The sequence below is a fragment of the Carlito syrichta genome, unplaced genomic scaffold (assembly GCF_000164805.1).
Source record: "Carlito syrichta isolate Samal-C Ts95f unplaced genomic scaffold, Tarsius_syrichta-2.0.1 Scaffold312719, whole genome shotgun sequence".
Classification (NCBI taxonomy): Eukaryota; Metazoa; Chordata; class Mammalia; order Primates; family Tarsiidae; genus Carlito; species Carlito syrichta.
Window position 1 is genome coordinate 487379 of NW_007256815.1, and position 23528 is coordinate 510906.

Consider the following 23528-nt stretch of genomic DNA (forward strand, 5'->3'; position numbering starts at 1 on the left):
CTCGAGCCACGGTGGCAGCGGGCCCGCGGCGGCGGAAGATGAGGTGCGGGACGCGATCGCGGGCCCCGACTTGGGCGGCGGAGGGGACGCGTCAGCCTCAGCCCCTGACAAGGACGGAGACGGCAGTGTCGACAGCCGCCACTTGGAGCTGAGGTAGTGGAGCGTCTGACTCCTAATCTCTGACCCCGGACCCCGCGACTCCTGAGATCCCCGGGAGTGGTTGCAACAGCGTGAGCTCTGAGTCCTTGAACCTGTGCCCTGGACTAAACTGGGACCGATTGCCCCTTGGGCCCTGCGGGGAAACTGAGGCCTGGGGGAGAGGGTCACCTGCCAAGGTCACCTAGATGGAGGGTTGGAGCTGGCAGCTACCCCACTCCCAGACCCCCTAGAGTCTGCGCATCCTTAGGTGGGTCCTGAGGCCCTTTCCAAGGGGTGAGGTGGAAGCCTGGTGCCCTTGGCGGGCTCTTTGGTTTTAGCCCTGGACAGTGTCTCTTGTCTGGAAGGAGTTAGATGAGATCTGAGGGGTTTGTGATTAAGGAGCTTTTCTGAGGGATATGAGAGGTGCTTTAGGGGTAAGGGGAGTTCCAGAGGAGGGCTGGCCTGCTAGAGAGGGGATCTGCAGGAACTCGGGCCTGAAGACAGGGCAGTGGGCAAGGCAAGGGACAATGTAAGAGGCATTCTTGTCCTTGCAGATCCTCTTTTTTTTTGGAGTTGGAGTCTCACTCTGTCACCCAGGCTGGAGTGCAGTGGCATGCTCCTGGCCGTTGTGGCCTCGACCTGGTGGGCTCAAGCGATCCTTCCGCCTCAGCCTTCCAAGTTGCTGGAACTACGGGCACGTCCTACCACGGTGGACCCTCTTGAGAGTGACTGTGTGGCTCAGTCATCCTCTCCAGTCATTAGGCTGACTTGAAGTCTTGCCACTGTAGGGGCAGTGTTGGGTTCTGAATTGGGACTTTCATCCCCTGGTTTGGGTACAGGTGAGGGGTTTGAGGTGGACACACCTGCAGGTGGGTACCCTGCTTAGCTGAATGACTGACAGGAAAGGGTGGGGGAAGTGAACCATGGCTGATTGGGAGGGCATGGCCTGACTGGGCTTTGGCTTCCTCCTTCAGGCTGGTCCTGAGCAATCCCTTTGCCACCCTCCAGCTTCCCTTTTTGGCCTTCACCCTGGCCCAGGGAGACCTTCAGGGGCTTTGGCCTAGGGAGCAGCTGAGGGGCTAGAAGTTATCACGGAAGAAGTAGGCAACTGGACATTTGGTTGGCAAGAATTTGCCCTCTCAGTAAACAAGAACAGAGCTTTTCTTCACTGGGCTTTGTGGGGAGGGAGTTAGAGAGAACAGCTGGGGTGCAGATACTGTCATGGCCCTCGGGGTGCTCACAGTTCACTTGGGAGATAAGATAACCTCAGCGTGAGTCTGGCATAGAGCAGTGTGGACAAAGGTCGGGCAAGAAGGCCATGAAGGCACTGTGGGAGGAGGAGGGTGGCCCTCTTGAGAGGGGCACATACTTACTGTGGGCCTGAGGTGGTGCTGTGGGAGGCTAGTCTAGTCACCTCCTTCCTGAAAAGGAGATAAGGTCCTGGAGTTACCCTCTCTAGGAGGCAGGAGATGGCTAGCATGACCTCCGGAGGGGTTAGGAATCGGTGTCCTTTTGTATGAGATAGGGGGTAGTCCCAGCCTTGGGCCAACCTGCTGCTCTGGGATAGGCAGGGGATAGCAGTCATTTTCCTTCTTTGCCAGCTGAGCCTTTTCTGTGCCCCTGCTGGTGTGGGGCTGAGTGCAAGGCTCATGGGAGAGGCTGGATGAGTCCCTGTCCCTGCTGTTGAGGTGTAGTCTCCCTGGGAAGAGGAGCTGTGTATGGCAGAGGTGGGGCATTCCTGGAGCCAAAGGCTGAGCCAGCTGATCTGTCGCTTTTGAACCAGGACCTGCAGGCTCTGTGTGCTTGTCCCTTAAACCTGGGGATGCAGCAGAGCTCAGGACCCACTGGTTGGGGGCACTGGATTCTGTTCTCCCTGCTGCCAGGGTCAGGCCTTACTCTGCTGCCCTTCTGGGACTTGGCCTCTAGCACACCCCCTTGTTGTCCTCATCTGCCTCCCCTCCTTCCTGTTGCTGCTCTTGGCTCAGCCAAGCCTTTCCTCTCCCCCTTCCTCATGACTCCTTGAGCTCTGGGCCTCCTCCCCTCCCTGACACTTCCTGCTCACCTTGGGCTGGGCTCTGGGTGTGAGTTCATTTCTTCCACCCTGCCCTATAGCAAGGTGAGGCTGTAGGCCTGGAAGGAGAGGACACTCCTTCCTGCCCTGCCTGTGGCTTACCCCTTCCAAGCTCTTTGCACATTTGAGCCAGCCCTCTGCTCACAGGCACTCCAGGCAGGGCCTTCTGATTTCTGGCTTCTCCCAGGGTGTTTTTCCCTGGGTTGTCCTCTCTCTGACTCTCCCTGTTTCTCTTCAGCAGGGTCTGAGACATGTGAGGAGCCTGCCCCAACCTCCTCACACCTCAGGGTCCAGCTCAGAGGTTGGTGTAGAGGAAGTACTGAGGAGGTGGCAACTGGGAGAGGAGCTGGCATTCTGTCCCCTTGCACTGCTTGGCCCTGGACTAGACCATGTGTGACCCACACTTGGGGGTTGTGCTTTCGATCATGCCTCGATCCTCAGCACAGGATGGTGGGGATGGGCATGTGCTGACCTTTCAGTGCTGATGTGAGGTGGAGTGAGAGGATCCTCTTGGCTGGGTGGGCTGCTCCTTGTCCTCTTGGCCTGGGGAGTGGATCAGAACAGCTGGCAGACCCTCCAGTAGGTGAGAGGATGACAAAGACACTTTGGGCACGACTGGCCAGATCCCATCTCCCCATGCCAGTCCCTGCCAGCCTGCCCTCTAGCCCACTTGCTGCTGGTCATTTGGCAAGCCTGGAGCTATGTGGACATTGATGGACAGGGGCTTCCTCCCCTGGTTTGGGACAGTGCAGTGGATGCTGCCTGGGGGTGGGCTGGTCAGGCCTGTGGAGGGACCCCAGGCATGGGCGTGAGTTGAAGGAGGCCTTGGAAGCCCATCAGGAGGACCCTGGAAAACTTATAATGTTATCTGGTATCAGCTTTGGAAAGCAGCACCCTTTCCCTACCTACTCTTGTTTTCAGTTTGGAAACAGGCATGGATAAAGCCAGCATGGTCTCCTTGCGGGTGCAAAGGGGGCATGGGTTACAGTGTTGTGAAACAGCCTTGGTGATGTGAAGATAGCACTTGGTAGGGTGTGGCACAAGAAGGCCAACCAGGAGACTTTGGGATAGTTCTGGTGAAAGTGAATGGGCTTGAACTCGAGTAAGAAGGAACAGTGGGGAGGCTTGGTCCAGCAGACAGACCCAGAGAGGCCGTCCTTCCTTGGAGTTGGGTCTTATACTCCTGCTCCCTTCATGGTTCTGGGGCTCTGTGGGGCATGCATGCCCAGCCTTTGGGCAGTGAGTGGAGTGGTCTGGGGAGATGCACCAAAGGCTGTGGTCAGTTGGAAAGGCAGGTGCAGACTCAGGGAGGAAAGGGGCTCAGGTGGAGACCACAGCCTCACTGTGTGTCCCAAGACAGGCCTGGTGGGTGGATGTAGGAAATTCAGGCCTGAGATTGGGAGAGGCAGGTGGACGATGGCAGGGGCTGGGGCTGAACTGCCCTGGCCTGGTGCTCCAGCCTTGATGGGCAGAGGGAAGGGTGTAACTAACCTCCTACTAGATGGGATGCTGGGAGATAGTGTGGATGGATCCAGGGACTGTGTAGGTGTAGATGGGACAGGTGCTGTGCTGACTTTGTTCTGGGGAGTAAAGGTCAGGCCTGTTGGCATTGCCCCTCTACCTCCCTGGCCCTATGCCTCCTGGGTGGGGCTGTCCGACTGCTGACCCCAACCCCAGCCAGTTTGCCTCTGGGCACCAAGATGCCCTGAGAGGACATCTGTGCTATGGGACTCCTGCTGTTGCTTCCAGGCCCACACCCCTGCCCAGGGGCTCTGAGGCAGAGAGGCGTGTGTGTGGGAGGGAAGGGGAGGCCCTCGTCTCTCCTCTTACAAAACCCAGACCTTGCTCAATGCTGTGTGCAGTTTCCTGGTGGCACAGCAGCTGAGGGGTGAGGTGGGGCTGCATCTGAAGTGAGTGAACCAGTACTGGTTCCTGGGACAGGCGGGGCCTGGCCTTGCCCCTGCTGTTCTTGTCTCAGCCCCGTAGTGGCCCCTGGGGTCAGGGGTCCTCTTCCAACTCTGTTACCCTGGGGACCAGGCAGGGTCTACTTATGTTTCCCCCCAGCACTGAGTGGGAGATCACAGATAGGTGCCTGCCTCTGCTGTCAGGTGCCTGGTCCCAGGTGGGCTCCTTTCGGTCCTCTCAGTCCAGGTTGGAACACAGCACAAACAAGTGGAAGCCACATGAGCAGAGGAGGGCCAAGTCCCTGTCTTCTCCAGGAAGGTGGCATGTTAGGCTGGATGCTTGACTGGCTCTTGGCCTTCCTGTGCCCACTGGGCCTATGTAGCCAAGTGTGGGGAGGAAACTCTTTTGGGCTATGGTGAGGTCCCCTTGGCTGGCTGGGTGGTGGAATGGGTCGACTGAGTAGAGTGGACTTGACCATCACCTCTTTGTCCCAGCAGTGCTGGACGGTGATGAGTGGGTCCACAGATTCCCTGGTTAGACTCTTCTTGTGGCCCACAGGCAGAGGGCAGCAGCCAGAGGCCTCTGGGGAGTGAGACCAGACTCCTGGCCTGGGTTGTTCAAGCCCCATGTAGGCCTGAGCTAGGCCAGCTGGGTTTGCTCCTGCCAGTAACATGCCCTTCCTCACTGCCTGGAGGCACAGACTCTGAATGGTCCTAAGAACTTTGTCTGTTGTTGGCCACGTGGCTGCCAGTATGGCTGTTTGGCTCCTGTTTCTGTTTGCAAATGGTAGTGGGGTGTGTAGGCGGAAGAGAAGGTTGAGGTGGGAGTGTGGGTCACACTGGGGCCAGCCCTGCCCTGCTGGTGTTCACTTACTAGGGTGCCTGTGTCCTGCTCTGCCAGGTGCCATCGCCTGCAGGATTCTTTGTTCAGCTCTGACAGTGGCTTCAGCAACTACCGTGGCATCTTGAACTGGTGTGTGGTGATGCTGGTGAGTAGGATGGATGTGGGAGCAGATGCTACATGCTGTTAAGTGGAGTTCTGCCCAGGTTGGCCTTCACTAGGGATTAGGCTTTGTCCTCCAGGGTGCAGGAGCTGGAGATTTTGTGGACTGGGTGTGTGGAGCATGCCGCAGCTGCTTCAAGAAGGCTGAATCTCTGTGTGGCCACCAGCACTGGGGTGTTGGGCAGGGGAAGAGGTAGCAGAGGTCCCTGCCATGGCCACACAGGTCTCCTCGCTCACTGCTCCCTGTGAATCCCAGGAGATCCTGCAGAGGTAGTGTGGGTGTGGGGAGGCCAAACAGTGTGCCTGGCTGGAAGCCCGTATGCTAGAAACTGGGCCTAAGGGATGCAGGGCCCCTATGGGAGGGCAGGGAGGAGGGGGAAGGCTTGCCTTGGACTGGTGTGGTGCTGGGCTATGGATGGGGTGCTCTGTGGGTACAAGGTTTCCCTGGCAGGATGTGTGAGAAGAATCTCCTGTGTTATGCCACATGGCCCTTGTGGGGGTAGAGTCCGAGAGGCCTGACCACCCCTCTGCAGGCCTCTTGGCCCTGGGACCCTCTCAGCAAGGCAGTTGGGCAGAGCCATGTACCATATCCAAGGCCCACTGCCTCTGGGCCTGGTTCTGCTGGCACTTTGTGGGGTGTGGCTGGCAGCCCCACCCCAGAGGCAATTGGAGTTCAGGGCTCAAAGGGGCAGCCCACAGGGCAGGTTGGGGGTAAGGGCCTGTCTGGGCTCAGACTCTACCACTCAGGGCTGATGTGGCCTGAGGCCTTTGAACCTCACCTAGATGTGTCAGCCTCTGTTCTTGGGTGCAGTTCATGTGACCACCCATGTGGAAGGGCCTTCACATAACTCCCCACCCCCTCCTGCTTGTGCTTCTGGGAGGTTCCTTGGGGGTAGCTGAGGCTCCCAGCATCCTTGGCCTGGAGAGAGCCTTGGGCCTTGGCCAGCCTGGGTAGCACTCTCTGTTCTCCCAACACCTTGGGCCTGCCTAGCCCTTTGGCCCAGCCCTGAAGCCTTTCCCCTGCTTCTGGCTCGTCTACCATCCCCCCACCCTGACCCATAGGAGACATGCATTCCAGGCTCCGGGATGCATGCTGCATTCTTTCTGTGGTCTGGGCCTGCAGGTGAGCACTGCCCATTGGCATTTCTGGCTTCTGCCTGCTGTGGGCTCTCAAGAGAGGTTACACTGTGCGTGTGACAGTGTGAGGACATGTGTCCAGACAGGAGGCCTGAGGGTCAGCTCAGCAGCTGGGGAGGCAGGGCAGTGGCCCCTATATCTCTAAATCAGTCTACTTCTCCATGAAATCTTCCCTGATCACCTAGGCAAAGGAGTCTGCCAGTGTTCCCTTGCTGACGTTGCTTTTTTACAGCACCTGTCACCACCACTGCATGAGGCCTGAATTCTGGGCTCACTGGGGGCTGCCATATGGAGGTGCTGATAGTTCTTGTGAGATAGATGAAGAGGTTTCTATCCTTGCAGAGGTCAAGGACCTAGCCCCAGGCTAGAGCCAGCAGCCTGTTTTGATGGGGACTCAGTCCTTGGAAGCTGCTTTGGAGCCAAGTGCCTAAGGCTTGAGTGCTTCAGGAAGCAGCTGAGGCAGGACAGGGCAGGGCAGGGCACAAGCTCTGGGAAGCACTCCAGGCCAAACCACCTTCCACCCCCTGGCTCCTCACATCTCTGGCCTGGTCTCTGCTGCCCCCCACAGCCTGCTCTCCCTTGCTGTAGACTCTTGCCACACATCTGGGCACTGTGCAGGGATTGGCCTGGCTGGCAGGGCAGTGCCCTGGGCAAGGGTGAATAACTTCCGCTCCTCAGCTTGGGCAGGCCTCACTCGGCCAGCTTGGGCTTTGGAGCTGTCACTGTGGTAGTGGCTGGCCGTGGGGGACACTTGGGTTCTTCACTAGCTTAGCTCAGTGGGAGGGACACGAGCTGCTGAGCAGCAGGTCTCTTTCTGCTACTGAAGGTGAAGGTATCTGGTAGGTTCCTGGTAGCAGAGTTAGCCCCCTCCACGTAGGCCCTTCTGTTGGTGTGAGAGGGACTGTGAGAGACTTCTGCTTGTCGCTGGACTGGTGTGGGGTGAGGTAGATGCTGGGTCTGGGAGCTTGGCATGGAGACAAGACAGGGATGGGTCTGTAAGACAGAGGCTGCCCCTGAGCTCGCGCTCTTCCCAGAGGCACTGGGAAGAGCTGGGAGGTGCTGGGGTGAGGCGCCCTGGGGCCAGAACTAAAGGGGCTATGCCCTCCTGTCCATCTTTTGTAGATCTTGAGCAATGCGCGGTTATTTTTGGAGAACCTTATCAAGTAAGTACTTCCTCCATTCCCTGGCCTTGTCCCACTGCCTGCCCAGGCCCCACCCACCACCCTCTTAGGCCTCCATCTTTTCACCCCCAGGTATGGCATCCTGGTGGACCCCATCCAGGTGGTGTCTCTGTTCCTGAAGGACCCCTACAGCTGGCCTGCCCTGTGCCTGGTTATTGGTGAGCTGGCCTCCAAGAAGGGCCTCGGGTGGGGACCAGACTAACGTGGCCCTGACCTGGCTCCATGGTGCTTATGTCTGCAGTGGCCAATGTCTTTGTCGTGGCTGCATTCCAGGTTGAGAAGCGCCTGGCGGTGGTAAGTTGTGTCTGCCATTCCCATGTGTGCTCACCCTCTGTGTGCGTTTTCCTGGGAGGAGCTGCTTCCCAGGCTTGGTGGCCCTACCCCAGGGAAGGGTATCCCTGACTGCTCTCCTGCCATCCCAGGGTGCCCTGACGGAGCAGGCAGGGTTGCTGCTGCACATCACCAACCTGACCACCATTCTCTGTTTCCCGGCAGCTGTGGCCCTACTGGTTGAGTCCATCACTCCAGGTGTGCCCCCATCCCACCCTGTCCCACCCCTCTTGGGCCAGTCACAGGTACAGCTTCTGGCTGTGGCCCTGTGGAAGCCTGAGCCCACCTCTCTTGCAGTGGGCTCCATGCTGGCGCTGTTAGTGTACAGCTGCATCTTCCTCAAGCTCTTCTCCTACCACGACGTCAACCTGTGGTGCCGCAGGGCCAGGGCCAAGGCCAAGGCTGGTGAGGGGCGGCTGGGGCCTGGGGCTGCCTGCTGGGGGTGCTGGGCAGCAGCATGGTCCCACTGTTCCCCTTCTGCTCTGCTTTGTTCATAGCTTCTGCAGGGAAGAAGGCTGGCAGTGCTGCTGCCCAGCACACTGTGAGCTACCCGGACAACCTGACCTACCGTGGTAAGTACTCTTTGGGGATCTGGGGCCAGGGGGCAGGGCTGGGGGCAAGGCCAGGCCTGTGTGCCAGGGCCAGCCCTCCTCCTTCCCATTCCAGATCTCTACTACTTCCTCTTTGTCCCCACTTTGTGTTATGAGCTCAACTTTCCTCGCTCCCCTCGCATTCGGAAGCGCTTTCTTCTGCGACGCCTCCTTGAGATGGTAAGATTGGGGTCTGGGGGCCAGTAGGTGCTGGGAACCTCTAGGGCATCAGAGGTCTCAGGTGGTTGTTCTCTGGTTCCCCCCTAGCTGTTCTTCACGCAGCTCCAGGTGGGGCTGATCCAGCAGGTAAGTGAAGTGGGGTGGGGTGGGGCAGCAGGGCTTGGCATAGCTGGGGAGCTGACAGTGTGTCCTCCTTTGCAGTGGATGGTCCCCACCATCCAGAACTCCATGAAGCCCTTCAAGGTGAGCGGCTCAGGCGCTCCTGTGGCTGGGGTAGGTGGGGTGGGGGCCATGGCCAGCTGAGGGGGCCTGTTTCTGCAGGACATGGACTATTCACGCATCATTGAGCGCCTCCTGAAGCTGGCGGTGAGTGTTGGTGGGTGTTGGGTGGGGTGGAGTGTGAGGAAAGGGTGGGGTGTTCTGGAACCTGGAGACCCTCCCCCTACAGGTCCCCAACCACCTCATCTGGCTCATCTTCTTCTACTGGCTCTTCCACTCCTGTATGAATGCTGTGGCAGAGCTCATGCAGTTTGGAGACCGGGAGTTCTACCGAGACTGGTGGTAGGTGGCCTTGGGGATGCCTGTGGGGGCTGAGTGGTCCACGGTGCGCTCTCATCACCCTGCTGTCTCTTGATCTCCAGGAACTCCGAGTCTGTCACTTACTTCTGGCAGAACTGGAACATCCCTGTGCACAAGTGGTGCATCAGGTGGGTGGTATGCATGTGTGCATGGGGTGTGGAGTGCATCTGTGAAGCTGGGCTCCTTTGCATGACCTCCTTCCTCCACAGACACTTCTACAAGCCCATGCTTCGACGGGGCACCAGCAAGTGGATGGCCAGGATAGGTGTGTTCCTGGCCTCAGCCTTCTTCCATGAGGTTAGTGCTCTGCGGTTGTCCTGCCTCAACTCTGGGTGGGGGTGTGGCTCACAGCAGAGACAGCTGACGCCCTCTCTCCCTCCCACTCCAGTACCTGGTGAGCATCCCCCTAAGAATGTTCCGCCTCTGGGCGTTTACGGGCATGATGGCTCAGGTGAGCAACCCCCAAGCGGCCTTCCCACCTGCCTGCTTCTCCCTACCTGAACCTGTGTCCAGCCCTTGTTCCCTGGGGCCCAGGAACAGCCAGCCTTGTGGTGACTGTGACTGACTGACCTTGGCCCTCCATGTCCCCAGCTCCCACTGGCCTGGATTGTTGGCCGCTTCTTCCGGGGCAACTATGGCAACGCGGCCGTGTGGCTGACACTCATCATCGGGCAGCCAGTGGCTGTGCTTATGTACGTCCACGACTACTACGTGCTCAACTATGAGGCCCCTACAGCAGAGGCCTGAGCTGCTCCTAAGGGCCTGGCCTCTCCTCACTGCCACCTCACTGCCTATGGCCAGAGCCGGCCCTCTCCCTCCTGGGCCTCGTGTGTTGGAGATGGGCCCTGGCTGTACAGCATCCTCCTCCTACTCCAGGGAGGCCTCTCTGCCCCTATGGGGCTCCCTCCTGAACCCCTTAGGGATGGTGACAGCAGACCAGGCACAGACTGCTGCCAGCCAGAAGTCTTGTGCTGACCCTGCCCTAGGGACTGAGGTTGTCAATAAAGTGCTGTCCAGTGACCTTTTTCAGCCTGCCAAGGGGCTAGTGGGGGGGACAGCGACACCCAGAGGGTGGGTGCCAGAGCTGTGGGGGCAGCTGCTCCAGGGGGCTAGAAGGCCCTCTTGTTCCCCAGATTGCCTCTGGTGCTCTTGGGGGAGGGGTTTGGGTCCCACTGGTCTCCTTCAACCTTCCTGGCTTGAACAACAGCCAGCCACCTGTGTGCCCACATAGGCTGAGGCGCCACCTGCTGGGGTGCATGGGAGAGGCGGCTACCCTGCAGCAGGGCAGCACACAGCCAGAAGGGGGAGCAGGAGGCCCAGGAAGGGGCCAAGCAGATCTCCATGCCAGGTGCAACCCTGCACTGTGGATGGCATTCTCTACTAAGGAAAGCTTAGTCAGGTCAGACTTCCTGGCATGGAGATTCTGGCATATGCTGCCGTGCCCTTGCTCAGCCTGTGTGGGAGCTCAGTGCTGGGGCCCCTTGGTGGTGGCATGAGCCCACCATGACACTCATCATCGGGCAGCCCGTGGCTATGCTTATGTACGCCCATGACTACTACATACTCAACTATGAGGCTCCTACAGCAGAGGCCTGAGCAGCTCCTGAGGGCCTGGCCTCTCACTGCCACCTCACCGCCTAAGACCAGCGTGGGCCTTCTCCCTCGGAAAGAGGATGACCAAGGAATGGAAGTGTGCCTTAACTTGAGGTGGCCATGAAGTGGCAGTCTCCAGGGCCTTTGCAACTTGGGCCTAGTGGGTTGAGAGGTTATAGCATATGTTGGCCATGTCCATGGGTCACTCACCTTGGGGGCTGGGCAGGCTGGGGACAGGGCTCTGGTCTGTCCTGCCACTTTCCTTCAGCTGGAACCTGGATTCACTTTCCCAGGAGTGAGGCCTCCCTCCCACTCAGGAACACACTGTCCATGAGGACCTCACCTGTACATTGATGGTACCTCCCAGGGGCTGCTGGTTCGAGGCTCAGGCCACCCCTATCCCTGGCACAAAAGACTTTGGGACTAGAGAGGGGTCCTGAGGCCCAGAAGGATTCCCCCATCCCCTGGGCGCCTGGGGAATGGGCCTCAGGGATTGTGGGTCAGTAGCTCTGGGCTGCCCTCCACAAGGATTGGGTCCACCTTTGCCCCCTACGTCCTTCCTCATCCTCATGTCTCCTCCTGGCACCAGCCTGGGCAGTCCAGACAGCACAGCCAACTGTGGCCCTGCCATCCACCAAGGTGGGCAGAGGAAGCCACCTCGGTGGCAGAGGGTCGGGGGCAGTTGTGGGTCCCCATTCCTGCCTTCTCTTTGGTTGCCTGTCTGATGAAAAACTTTTGAGGATGTGCCAGCACCAGACTTACACCTGTGGTCCAACAAGGCAGGTGTTTGAGGAGGCCTTGGTAGCATTGGGGGTACTAGGGGTGGGGCTGGCCTCCCTCTACCCCAGTGGAGTCAGCATCTCCTTTTCTCTTGCTTTCCTGGTGGCTACCATCACTGGCTATGCTGAGGATGGTGAGGAGTGGGTGGACTCCTGGTGGGACAGGAATGGGGCTACGTTGGGAAAGAGTCCCAGTGCCTCTTTCCACTCTTTGGTCAGTAGAGCTTGAGAATAAGGTATCACTGCCAGAGGCAGAATGCAATGGAAGTCTGCTCAACTGCTCACCCCAGGCCATCTGGGAGGCCATCTTCCCTTCTCCCCGTAGAAAACCCCAAAGCAACAGGAGCATGCTTGTGGACATGGAAGGGTACTGGCTGTGCCAGGAAGATGCAGTATGCCTACCCATGTCCCCTTTCCCTGAGTGCAGACACCTTGGGAAGGGGGTCCTGGTGGCCCCACTGATAACTAGAGACTCCCAGAGCCAGGTTGCCTGTCCCTGTCCCTCAATAAACAGTGTGAAATTTGGGTGGGCACAGGGTGCTGCGGACAGTTGTTTTCCTCAGTGGAGGCCACTGTAGGCAGCCCTTCTGTGATCTTTGTTTCCTAAGCCTGTACTCACTATACCCCACCCACCTCAACACCCAAGGACAGAAGGAAACACACAGGAGGCCACAGTGTAGAGCCTTTCTGTTTATAGATTTCTGCCTGTCTCGTCCGTCCGTCCATCCACTTGTGTATATATCTGTATATCTCTGTGGAAAGGAAAGGGGACTCTCGTGTAAAAATCCAAAATACAATTCTTACTATGAACAACCTGCAGGGTCAGTCCAGGTGTGGCTGTGAAGCTTTAACCAAGCCAGGGGACACAGAGCTGGATGAAGGCAGCAGGTCAGCAGGCCACGGGACCCTCACTCCTGATGAGAGGCACCGCACTGCCCAGCCCTGAGCCCCTTTGTTTGTCCACACTGGGGCTGTGGTGGCTGACCCATGGTGCCTGGGACCACCTGCCCGCCCCATTTCTCCAAGACTAGTTCTGCATAGGGGAATACATGGTGGGCAGGCCACTGCCAGCCGGCTCCTCCCGGGCCTCTAGGAAACAGTGGGGTCCTTGGCTTTGGGAGGTTCTGAGCCTGTCAGCAGGGAGATGGTGGGATCGTCTGTGTAGTCATCCCCTTCGGAGAAGTAGGAGCCCTCTCCCAGCTCAAAGAGCACCGGCAGGTCGCCGCTCCCGGTGTCCATGGAGCCGGGGTCCAGCAGGAACAGGGGCTGTGCTGTGTAGTGTACCAGCTGCTTCCCTGCAGGGTGGGGAGATCAGGGCTGTGGGTTTGAGCAGGAGATGGGGGCGTAGGGCTTGGCTGTGGGAGCGGGGCATGAGTCTTAGCTCACCTGAGTCCGGACTGCTGTTCTCTGCCTCAAGAGGCCTGGGGGACTCCTGGGGAGATAGGAGCTCCTGGATCTGTGGAGTGGAGGCGGGTGCAGTGAGGGTTCCTGCTGATCATGTCCCCTGCCCTCCTCTGTGCCCCCTACCCCCCACCCGCCTACGCACGCTGGCCAGACTGCTGTCAAGGTCAGGCAGGTTCATTTCAGGTACAGTCACTGAAGGGCTGAACAGCTGCAAGAGGAGGGAGGGAAGTCAGCACCGAGTCTGTGAGCAGGGCAGGGGGGTGGAGGCGCAGGTAAGACTCACATCCAGCAGGGCACTGGTATCCACGCTGAAGCCGTGACTGGTCAGCATGGTCTGCAGGTTGTCCAGGTTGGAGTCCATGGCATCCAAATGGTCACTGAGCTCATTCCTGCCCCAGGATTAGGAGGCAGGTGAACTAGTGCCCCAGGTCCCCCACCCAGATGCCCTCCTGCTGGAAAAGGGCTTCCCCTTGGCTGCACTACCCCCAGGAACCCGTCCTCCCCAGCCCCATGTGCCTAGCATGGGCTGAAGGGGGACAGTGTATGTAGATGGCCTGGAAAGTGAGCTCTGTGCCCTCCAGGGCTGCAGCTGGGCCCACGGTGGGTGTCCTGTCAGTATGAGAGCCTGTGAGGCTGCAGTGGTGATTCAAGATGGGCTGAGATGGCAGTGGGGGTCAAGGGCAGATTTAGCTCTAGAATAGGATGTGGGGGTACAGTTTTTCAGGCTTCACAAGGCTTGCTGTTGCACTGGAAGATAGGCAGGGAGCTGTGCTCAGTGTTGGGTGAGCCAGCCCACTCCAGGAGCTGCCATGACCAAGAAGATTCTGGGCCACCAGGTGCACCTGGGCCACAGGATGGGTGGCCAGGTGGGCTCCTGGAGGTGTCCTGGGGAATGTTGGTCAGCATAGCAGCCAGGATCCTGCCTGCACCAGAGGTCTCACTAGGCCGGGCAAGCCTGTCCTTGTCACAACGACCTGAGCCACTGGCCCATGCCCAAGGTAGTCAGTGATGGCAGAGTCCCCACTGCAGAGGGGCCCACTCTTACACCCAGGCTGGGGTCTGGGCCCTGGGCCACAGCTGTGGGAAGGGCCCGAGCTCTGGCAGAGCCCTCCTCCCTCCCCAGGGGACAGCGCTAACCCTGGCTGGACTCGGCCAAGCAGAGAGGAAGAGGGGCAGGGGAAGAGGCGGGTGACCCCAGACATCTGTGGAGTGCGAGCCAAACTGCAAGATACAAAGACAAGAGCCCCCATTGCAGGTGGGGGCTGGGCAGTGCCCACGGTCCTCGCTCACTTCAGCCTCTGGGGCAGGGCCTGAGGGGTGGTCCAGGCAGGGCCCCTGCTCACCATCTCCTGCCCCCGGTCTGGGCAGCATGACAGATGCAAGGACCTCGTGGCCTGTTGCAAGAGAGTGAAAGCAGCAGGGGCAGCCCTGAGAGAATGGGCTCCCAGGACACCTGAGCAGGTACCACTAGCCTGCCCTGCCATGCCCCTCAGCTCTGTGGCATTCAGGGCTGTGGGGTGATCTGGTTGGTACTGGTCTCCCTCCTCATCCCGAAGCTCTGAAGTTGGGGGCCGGGTCTGCCCTTGCTGAACCCAGCAAGTCCCTGAGGCTAGGGGAAAGGATCTTGCCCCACTGGCCTCCCTGGGTTCAGCCCTCTAGGGCTAGCTAGTCCCAGCTAGAGCTCAGGGCTGTGCTTCCAGGGGCTGTGGGTGGGCAGCACTCACTTGTCCAGGCAGGCTACGCTGAGGCACTTCTCAGGGGTAGAGGTGGGTGGAGGTGATGGGGGGTGGCCCCTGGTGTCCGTGAGGGTTGTGGCTGAGGCAGGGGCAGGCTCGCTCTCCCTCAGGATGGAGTCGATGAGTGAGGTTGGGGACAAAGGGGTATCCACGGACGGTGGGTGCATAGGACTCGCCTCCTTCACCTGGGGACTCCGAGGCGGGCTGGCAGGCTCCTCTTTGACACGCACCAGTGGGCTGCTAGACAGGGGCCTGAACATAGGGAGTGGGGGTACATTAGCTAGAGCCTTGGCTGGCCCATCCCACCCCCAACTTTGCCCTGGGCCCACAGGGGCCTGCCTAGTGGGGGCCGGGAGGGCTGGGGGTGGTGTGGCCCCCACCTCTCGTCTATGTTGCCGCCGGGGGAGGCCAAGGGGCTGACAGGAGTGAGCTCAGTGATGTCAGAGATGATAGGTCCAGAGCTGGCGACGGCGTCTGGGGGGTAGAGGCTGGAGCTGCTGTAGGCCGGGGATGGAGCCTGCAACCAAAGGAGCCGCATGTAGCATGGCCTGTGGCAGCATCCACCCCTACCTGGTGCCCACACACCTGGCCTGCCCCACCCTGGTGCTCACCGAGAAGGGGCCCGAGCCATGGACATGCTCCAGAGAGTACTGCCGGCCATACTTGGGCATGGAATGTGCTGAACTGCTGTCATTCAACATCAGGGGGCTGTGGGAAAGTGACTGGGATTAGCTGCCTCCCCTGGGTCTCGGTGACCCCCAGGACATAGTTGACAGAGGACAGGAATGACCCCACGCCTGGGCAAAGAATGCAGGTGTTCCCTAAGCCTCACATCTTTCTCTTCACCCCCAGGATCCGGTTTGACTGCACCAGCGAGATCAGGAACTGAATGAGCTGTGGGCAGAGAGGAGAGTCATCACAGCCTGTAGAGGGTACCCCCCCTGGCCCACAGGTCCTGTCCCCACCTTGTTGACGACTTTCTGCTGTTGGGCATGCTTCTGCCGCAAGCTGGCCACCTCTCGCCATAGGGCCTCATTCTCACTGCAACAGACCAGGCTGGGTCAGTGGGGCCCAAGTTCAGGAGCCCTGGGTAGGGGAAACCCCATAGACCACTCCCACCAGGCAGGGACAGGGATGTAAGTGACCATATCTGGCCTGGCCCAGCCCATCTGGGATGAGGACTACTGTGTGGAGGGGCTGGGGGCCAGTGCACTTCAGGGGAGAACATGCAAGGGTAGCTGGGGGCAGAGCTGGCTGGGTGCACCCTAAGACCTGGCATCAATCCTGGCCAACCTCTTCTTGAACACAGGCCATATGGCAGACGTTAAAGCTCTGCCTCTCACTGAGGCCAGGTCAGGGAGGACAGTCTAGTTATTCAGGCAAAATGACACACAGAGCTGTCCCGTGCCTTGTGGGGTGCTCAGGGGCCTTGTCAGGCCCGGGAGTGGTTCAGAGGTGGCTCCATGGGGTGGGGAAGCGATGCCCATACACCATCCCTCTAACCAGGTAAGCAGGGTATGAGTGTACTCCTGCCAATCTGGTGGGCTGGCCCTACCAAAGCCCCCATGTGTCTTCTTTGGGACCACCCTGAGAGGTGCTGTGCCCTGGACAGCTGCACTGGGGTTGCAGTTCCTGAGTCCCCAGGGCCTCAAAGTAGGACAGAAGAGACCTGAGCTGGCCTTGCTGTGTGGCCTCACCTCAGTTTCTCAAGTGCCACCCCATGCTAGGCCCCTTGCGAAGGATCCCCTAGAACCATGGGGTCATGGTTGAGGAAGGCATCAGAGGGCTGGTTATGCAGAGCCCAGACACATGCCAAGGGCAAAGGCTCCAAAAGGAACTTGAAATGCTTCTTGCCCCATAGGCCTGAGGTGGAGGCAGGCAGAAATAGTGACATTCTGTGCAGTGTGATGGTGCCACCAGGAGGGAGAAGAGAGCAGTGAGGAGACCCAGCCACAAGGCTTGTTTGGGCAGCGCCTGCCAGCCCTGGCCTGTGGGGAGGGACCTGGAGGGTCTATGCACACAAGATCAGGCTGGCTGGTACTGGGCACCACCTACACTCCCCTGGCACAGGACCTACTGCTTCATTGCCAGGAGCTTGGAGTCCATGCACTCTTGCTTCCCTTTCATCAGCTGTACATCTGTCAGCAGCTTGGTGACACTATCCTGGCGGATCTTTATGTCCTCACTCTTCAGGGTGGATACCTGGGTGCCAGGGAGAAGAGAGAGCAAGAGTCACTGAAATAGCCCTGGAGGTTGGTGGGCTCCCACTTTGCAGCCAGACCCCCAGGAAGAGGGGGAGGATCTGGCATCTGGAGGGCCCCGGAGGCGGCTGATGAGGAATGGGGTAGACATGAAGAGTCAGAAAGGATGCAAGGAGGGCCACGAGGTGCAGGGGAGGTTGAGTGTGAAGCTGGCAACTCACACTGGTCACTTTCCTCTTGATGTTCTCGAGGAGCTGCTCCTGGCCACGCAGGAAACATGGATGTTGGAACTCGGTATCATCCCTCTCTGGCTTGACCAGGCCACCTTGCTCAATGTGGACCACTTTCCGGAAACCGTCTGCACACAACAGGGATGGGGCAGCTCTGCCTAAGGCCAAGACTGGACTCCTCTCACAGCCAGGCCACTGCTCCCGTCTGCCCCGTGCCTGTGGTGGCTGGGTGGTCTTGGTCTAAGGAAACCCCATGTCCCCACATGGCTTTTCCTGGCCGATGCACATGGGAATTTGGCTAGGGCTTCACAGCTCATTCCTGGGGACCCTGGTTCACATGCACAGGACTCTTCCTCCCACGAAGCAATATGTCCCAGGCCCCCAGGCTTAAGGGGCTCCACGCCATGCCCCTGGCAACTCTGGAGGCACTATCCTTCACTCACAGGGTCAATGTGCTGGGTTCCTACCATCTGTGGGTCTGCTTCCTTATACCCCCCACCTAGCCAGCCAGCCTCCCTGAGGAGACCCCCTTTTTCCCCTGCCCAGAAGGGAGGCGTACTCACACATGTTGAGCTGCCGCACGAAGCTAGCCATGTTGTTGTGCTTGAAGTACTTGGGCAGCACCTCCTTGGCAAACTGGCCCTGGTCAAACACGTGGAAGCTATTCCCGCTCTGCCAGGAGATACATGGCAGGTTATGTGTGGTGACAAGTAGCAGAGGCGCCTGTGGCCTGAGGCACCCCTTCCTTATGCAGCAAGTAGCACACATTTTCACCCTATGAGGCTGAGGCCACAGGGGTCCCAGAGGGACTGGCAGGAGGCAGATTTCGCTCCTGGGACTACCAGCCAGATGTGCCTCATCTATGCCCCTTAGCCTGTATCTTTATTATGAGGCAAAGGACTGGGTGGTGGGAGGCATATGGCAGGTAGAGTCTTCCTCACAGCTGGGGAATACCTCCCCAAGGGTTCCAGAGGTTCTTAGATGCAAAGTTTACCTTCGTGAAGCACCTGCAGAACTCTAGGTCCATTCTCTAGGGGACTGGTATTTAGCTTTAATTAGCAATTTTCCTTAAGGACAGCTAAGACCCCAAATTGAGGCAGCCAAGGAAATGGGAACTGAATACTGTTATTCTGAGGAAAACACAGTTGTGTTCAGAAATGCAACTTCATTCTTCTTTTGGTAAGTGAGACAAGATGGTCAAAATGGCCTACACTTGGGCAGGCATGGTGGCTCATGCCTGTAATCCTAGTGCTTTGGGAGGCTGAGGTGGGAGGATTGCTTGAAACCAGGAGTTCAAGACCAGCCTGGGTAACATAGTGAGACTTTATCTCTACAAAAAATTTTTTTCTAAAATTGCATATATGGTCTTCCATTTCTTTCCTGAACTCAGTCCCAAGCTGTTGGGAGAAGCTGACAGGGTAGGTGCCTCTATAGGCTGGAGGCATCAAAGACTGACAGGCATGGAGAAAAGCCCACACTGCAGGGAAGGGGGAACTGGAGCAGGGCCAGAGAGTGGCGAGGAGGTGAAGGGACAGTCCACACTTAGGGCGACTGTCCCAGTGAATAATCCTGCCAGAGAAGGAGTTATAGATGTGGACAGGGAAAAACCAGAAAGACCTCTGCAGTGTTGAACTCGAATTGGAGTGCTGCTTTTTGATACAAATATATAAAAATAAACATAGCCATGAACATGTAAAGGAAGTGAAAACAGTGGAGGAAGGGACTCCAAAGCAGCAAGGAGAAAAATGGCAAAAAAATGTCAAGTCAACTTCTCCAGAACTCTGCAAATTCACCAAAGAATTGCAGCAGAACGTGTTTACCCAAGAAAAACAGTGGAATCTCAGTAAGAACAGTGAGCTTTGTGGCATTTTAACTTGCTCTATTCCACTTCATCCCCTGCAGCCTTGAAAACCAACAGTTGCAATCCCTGTGGGAACCACTGTGCTGTGGGGTGGGGCTGGAGCTCCTTCAAGGCCTCATTCCCAGGGAACTGTCAGTTTCTGACCCGTCTGGCAGCTCCCTGCAAGATTCCACTTACAAGGCTGTCTTTCATTTGACTTGAAGCTCTCCCAGGGTAAAAAAGCCTTTTTCCTTGGAGTGTCTTTTTTTTTTTGAGTTGGAGTCTCACTCTATCACCCAGGCTGGAGTGCAGTGGCATGCTCACGGCCACCGCAGCCTTGACCTCCAGGCTCAGGTGATCCTTCTGCCTCAGCTTTTCAAACAGCTGGAACTACAGGCACATGCTACCACGCCTGGCTAATTTTTTGATTTACTGTAGAGACGAGCTCTCGTCAAGTTGCCCAGGCTGGTCTTGAACCCCTGGGCTCAAGCAATCCTCTTGCCTTGGCCTCCCAAAGTGCTGGGATTACAGGCTTGAGCCACCATGGCTGGCCTGGCAATTTCTTTTCTTTTCTTTTTTTTTTTTGAGTTGGAGTCTCATTTTCTTTTTAATGCTATGGCTCCTGAGGCAGTATATAACAGTACAAACAATAGACTGACTAGAAAACATAAAAGGGAAAGTTGGTGAATGAGATATCACTAGGGACTCTGAAAAATTCCTGTGAATCTAGAAGCAACGTGCACGTTTAGTGCCATACTCATGTTTAGGAAAGACCTGAGAAAGTCCCAACCTTTTACCTCTGGCTGGCCTTGAGGCTCTACATAAGCACGAATGGAAAGACAAAGTAGGGTTGTCAACTGCCTGGCTGAGTATTGAAGATGTGCCCCAACATATAAACACAGTCTCCCAGAAAAGACTAAGCGACTGACTGGATCCAGGCATTTAAGGACATTTCTGTCCCATCACTATCTAATTAAACTAAAAGAACAGAGGCTGTAGTGGCCATAAACAACAAAGAACACAGACTTCACAGATTAGTCCAGAAAAGCCACCAAACAAATAAAAATTACAACAAACAACAACAAATCCTGAGGAAGTGGGAGAATCTAATCTCCAGAGTTGCCACATTAATTAGAAATCTGATATGCACAAAAAATTATGAGACAAGCAAATAAATAAGAAGGTAAGACATATACACAGAAAAACAATCAGTAGAAACTATTCCTGAAGAAGTCCAAACACTGGACTCACTAGGCAAAGATTTTAACTATATTAAAATATGTTCAAAGAACTAGAGGAAACCATATCTAAAGAACTAAAGTTTAAGAAAGACTTCCAGCCGGGCTCGGTGGCTCAGCCTGTAATCCCGCACTTTGGGAGGCTGAGGTGAGTGGATTGCCTAAGCCTGTGGGTTCGAGACCCACCTGGGCAACTTGGCGAGACCTCATCTCTACAATAAATCAAAGAAATCAGCCGGGTGTGGTAGTGCACGCCTGTAGTTCCAGCTACTTGGAAGGCTGAGGCGAAAGGATCACCGGAGCCCAGCAGGTCGAGGCTGCAGTGGCTGGGAGTGGCCACTGCACTCCAGTCTGGGCGACAGAGTGAGACTCTAACTCAAAAAAAAGAAAAAAAAAGAAAGACTTCCTACCAAATAGAAAATATCAAGAAAATTCACCAGAGGGACTCAAGAGCAGATTTGAGCAGGGAGAAGGAATAAGCAAACATGAAGACAGGTCAATTGAGATTACCCAGTCTGAGAAAAGGAAAGAAAAAAGAATGAAAATGAACAGAACTTCAGAGACCTGTGAGATATCCTCAAACATACAACATATGCATAATGGGAATCTCAGAAAGAGAAGAGAGAAAGAAACAAAGACTATATGAAGAAAAAATGGCCCCAAACTTCCCAAATCTGGTAAAAAACATATAGGAAGCCAAACAACTCCAAGTAGGATAAACTCAGAAGTCCATACCTAGACATTTCATAATAAAACTGGCAAAAGCAGAAGACAAAGGAAAAATCTTGAAAGCAGCAAGAGAGAACAAACTCATTGTGAACAAGGGATCCTTAGTAAGATTAACAGCTGGTTTCTTACCAAAATCCACAGAGGCAGTGACATAACATAGTAAAAGTGTTAAAAGAAAAAAAACCCATATCAATCAGGAATTCTACATTCAGTAAAACTATCCTTTGAAAATGAAGGAGAGATTTCCACTTCTGGTATGACAGTTTAAAGAGCTTAATGGAAGTGAAACAAAGCTTACTTAAACCAAGTAAAGTTTCTGGAAACTGTCTTAAAGGTACATAACAAATAAAAAAATACTTATTCAGTAACTACTAAAATTCAGTAAGAAAAGTGAGTGCAGTGTGCAACGGCTCACACCTGTAATCATAGTACTTTGGGAAGCAAAGGCTAGAGGACTGCCTGAGTCCAGGGGTTTGAGATTAGCCTGAGCACATGGCGAGAGCTTGTCTCTACAATAAATAAAAAAATTAGCCGGGCATGGTGGCACACACCTGTGGTCCAGCTAGTTGGAAGGCTGAGGTGGAAGGATTGCCTGAGCCCAGCAGGTCGAGGCTGTGGTGGCTGTGAGTGTGCCACTGTACTCCAGCCTGGGCGACAGAGTGAAACTCTGACTCAATTTAAAAAAAAAAAATAAGAAAGAAAGGAAAGTGACTGTCTGTGGCATCTAAATCACAACTGACCCTCTCTCTCACCCCAGCTCACCAGGATGGATGCTACTCTCTGGGAGGGTAGGGCCAAGAAGATGGGGATCCCTCAGTTCATGGCTTACTGTGTAGCACATTGGTATGGTCAGACCACCAAAATTTCTTATCCTCTCTAATTTCAAGTTGAAGAGGCTAAATTCCTGGTGACAGTGACCAAGAGGTGAAGGGTTCCCTCTTTCCACCTTGCCCCCAATGACAGAAAGGAGGCTCTACTCCAGACACAGTAGGCTGAGAACACCAGGGCTCTGATCACCTTCCCCCCAACATGCACGTAAGGTAGAGCTATCATTGCTGGGAAAGCAAGACCAAGAAAACCAGAGGCTACTTGCCCTGTCCAGTGCCCAGAGTAGCAGCACAGAGAATTTTCCCAGGGAGAGATGAAGTTGATAAGGAAAGAGTTCCGAAGCTCTCACCAAGGAAACTCACTTTACTTCAAAGTTCAAGCCTAAAAGTGCACTTACAAATAACAGCTCCTTTAGGCTGGGCATGTTGGCTCATGCCTGTGATCTCAATACATTGGGAGGCTAAGGTGGGAGGACTGCTTGAGCAGCCAAGATGGAAGGAGCTCAAGACTTGCATAGGCAACGTAGCAAGACCTTTTCGCTACAAAAAAATAAATAGATACGTGGCATGCAACTCTTGTCCCAGCTACTCAGGAGGATGAGATGGGAAGATTGCTTACGTCCAGGAGTTTGAGACTGCGGTGAGCTGTGATTGTGGTAACAGAGGGAGACCCCAACGGGGAAAAAAGAAAGTAACCAGCTAAACAGCAGGTTGGCTTGTGGGAAAGCTATGAAGGAGAAAATTTATGAAGTCTTCCTAGGGTCAGAACAAACCTAACCCTGACCCCAAAAACTACAAACCTAAGCCTGACCTCAAAAACTACCACTGCTAAAAACACCCACAAAATATCCCCACAAACCAACAGCAATCCAACAATGCCCCCCTCCAAAACCCAAACCCAACCAAACTAGAAAAACCTCACCACCATGCAAATTTAATTAGATTAGGCTGCTGAACAACTTGTGCCACAGGGTATTATAAAAAATAACAGAGCAATCAAGTAGTGGTTAATGGAGCTTCCAGGCTGGGTATAATACCATATGAAGCAGTAAACAGAGATCAAAGAAAAACAGACATCACTAAAGTAGTCCAAGTCACAAACAAATAAACAAATAAAAACAGAGAGGGGAAGGGCAAGCATTCAGATATACTACAACATATTAACTAAAACATACTGTTTTTCATTCCCAGTGTTCCAAGTTTTCACCTGGTGTCATTTGCCTTGTGTTTGAAGAACTTCCTTTAGTAATTCTTCTAGGGTCTAAGATCTGCTAGCAACATTCTAGTTTTATTTAAGGATTCTTTACTTCACCTTCATACTGAAAGATATTGACCCCGGAATACAGAATTCCGAATTGACAGTTCATTCATTCTATTTCCTTCTGGCTTCCATGGGTTCTGATGAGAAATATACAAGTCGTGTGAGTCGTGTCAATAATGTGTTTACTCTGGATGTTTTCAGAATTTAAATTTGTCTTTAATTTTGAGAAGTTCAATTGTGATGCATCTTGTGTAAATTTCTTTGGGTTTATCCTTTTTAAGTTTCACTAGATTTCTTGAACTTATCGTCTTATATCTTTTGCCTAATATTTAAGTGTTCAGCTATTATTTCTTCAACTATTTTTTCTGCAGTTATTTCTACTCTCCTTTTAGGACACTGATGACATTAATGTCACAACTTTGGTGTTGTCCCACAAGTACATGAGGTTCTGTTCACTTTTTTACCAAACTTTTTAGATTGAGATACTTTCTACTGCTCCATTATCAAGTTCATTGACTTTCTTCTGTCATCTCCATTTTGCTATTCACCTCATTTAGTATTCCTTGATTGTTGTAAC

General features: G+C 55.2%; 2 protein-coding genes across 3 annotated transcripts in view; one reads left to right on the forward strand and one right to left on the reverse strand.

The window, feature by feature from the left end:
• The window catches only part of DGAT1 (diacylglycerol O-acyltransferase 1), an 11789-nt gene extending 1656 nt beyond the window's left edge, over positions 1-10133 (forward strand). The window contains exons 4-20 of the mRNA XM_021718540.1: positions 1-153; positions 5015-5102; positions 7376-7416; positions 7507-7592; positions 7676-7728; positions 7857-7962; positions 8062-8169; positions 8262-8336; positions 8431-8534; positions 8622-8660; positions 8736-8777; positions 8856-8900; positions 8983-9095; positions 9176-9241; positions 9323-9410; positions 9502-9564; positions 9705-10133. Of these exons, the coding sequence (XP_021574215.1) occupies positions 1-153; positions 5015-5102; positions 7376-7416; positions 7507-7592; positions 7676-7728; positions 7857-7962; positions 8062-8169; positions 8262-8336; positions 8431-8534; positions 8622-8660; positions 8736-8777; positions 8856-8900; positions 8983-9095; positions 9176-9241; positions 9323-9410; positions 9502-9564; positions 9705-9860 (1426 nt within the window). The 3' untranslated portion in view covers positions 9861-10133. The remainder of the gene's footprint in view (positions 154-5014; positions 5103-7375; positions 7417-7506; positions 7593-7675; positions 7729-7856; positions 7963-8061; positions 8170-8261; positions 8337-8430; positions 8535-8621; positions 8661-8735; positions 8778-8855; positions 8901-8982; positions 9096-9175; positions 9242-9322; positions 9411-9501; positions 9565-9704) is intronic.
• A 2022-nt stretch (positions 10134-12155) lies between these two features.
• The window catches only part of HSF1 (heat shock transcription factor 1), a 32198-nt gene continuing 20825 nt past the window's right edge, over positions 12156-23528 (reverse strand). The window contains exons 2-14 of one of the 2 annotated variants that reach the window (XM_021718559.1): positions 17620-17728; positions 17048-17184; positions 16703-16827; positions 15591-15666; positions 15458-15519; positions 15237-15333; positions 15006-15142; positions 14614-14877; positions 14027-14110; positions 13173-13278; positions 13032-13097; positions 12872-12941; positions 12156-12780 (exon numbers count right to left, since the gene is read on the reverse strand). In XM_021718559.1, the coding sequence (XP_021574234.1) occupies positions 12575-12780; positions 12872-12941; positions 13032-13097; positions 13173-13278; positions 14027-14110; positions 14614-14877; positions 15006-15142; positions 15237-15333; positions 15458-15519; positions 15591-15666; positions 16703-16827; positions 17048-17184; positions 17620-17728 (1539 nt within the window). In that variant the 3' untranslated portion in view covers positions 12156-12574. The remainder of the gene's footprint in view (positions 12781-12871; positions 12942-13031; positions 13098-13172; positions 13279-14026; positions 14111-14613; positions 14878-15005; positions 15143-15236; positions 15334-15457; positions 15520-15590; positions 15667-16702; positions 16828-17047; positions 17185-17619; positions 17729-23528) is intronic. The other variant, XM_008069988.1, reaches the window with a different exon arrangement.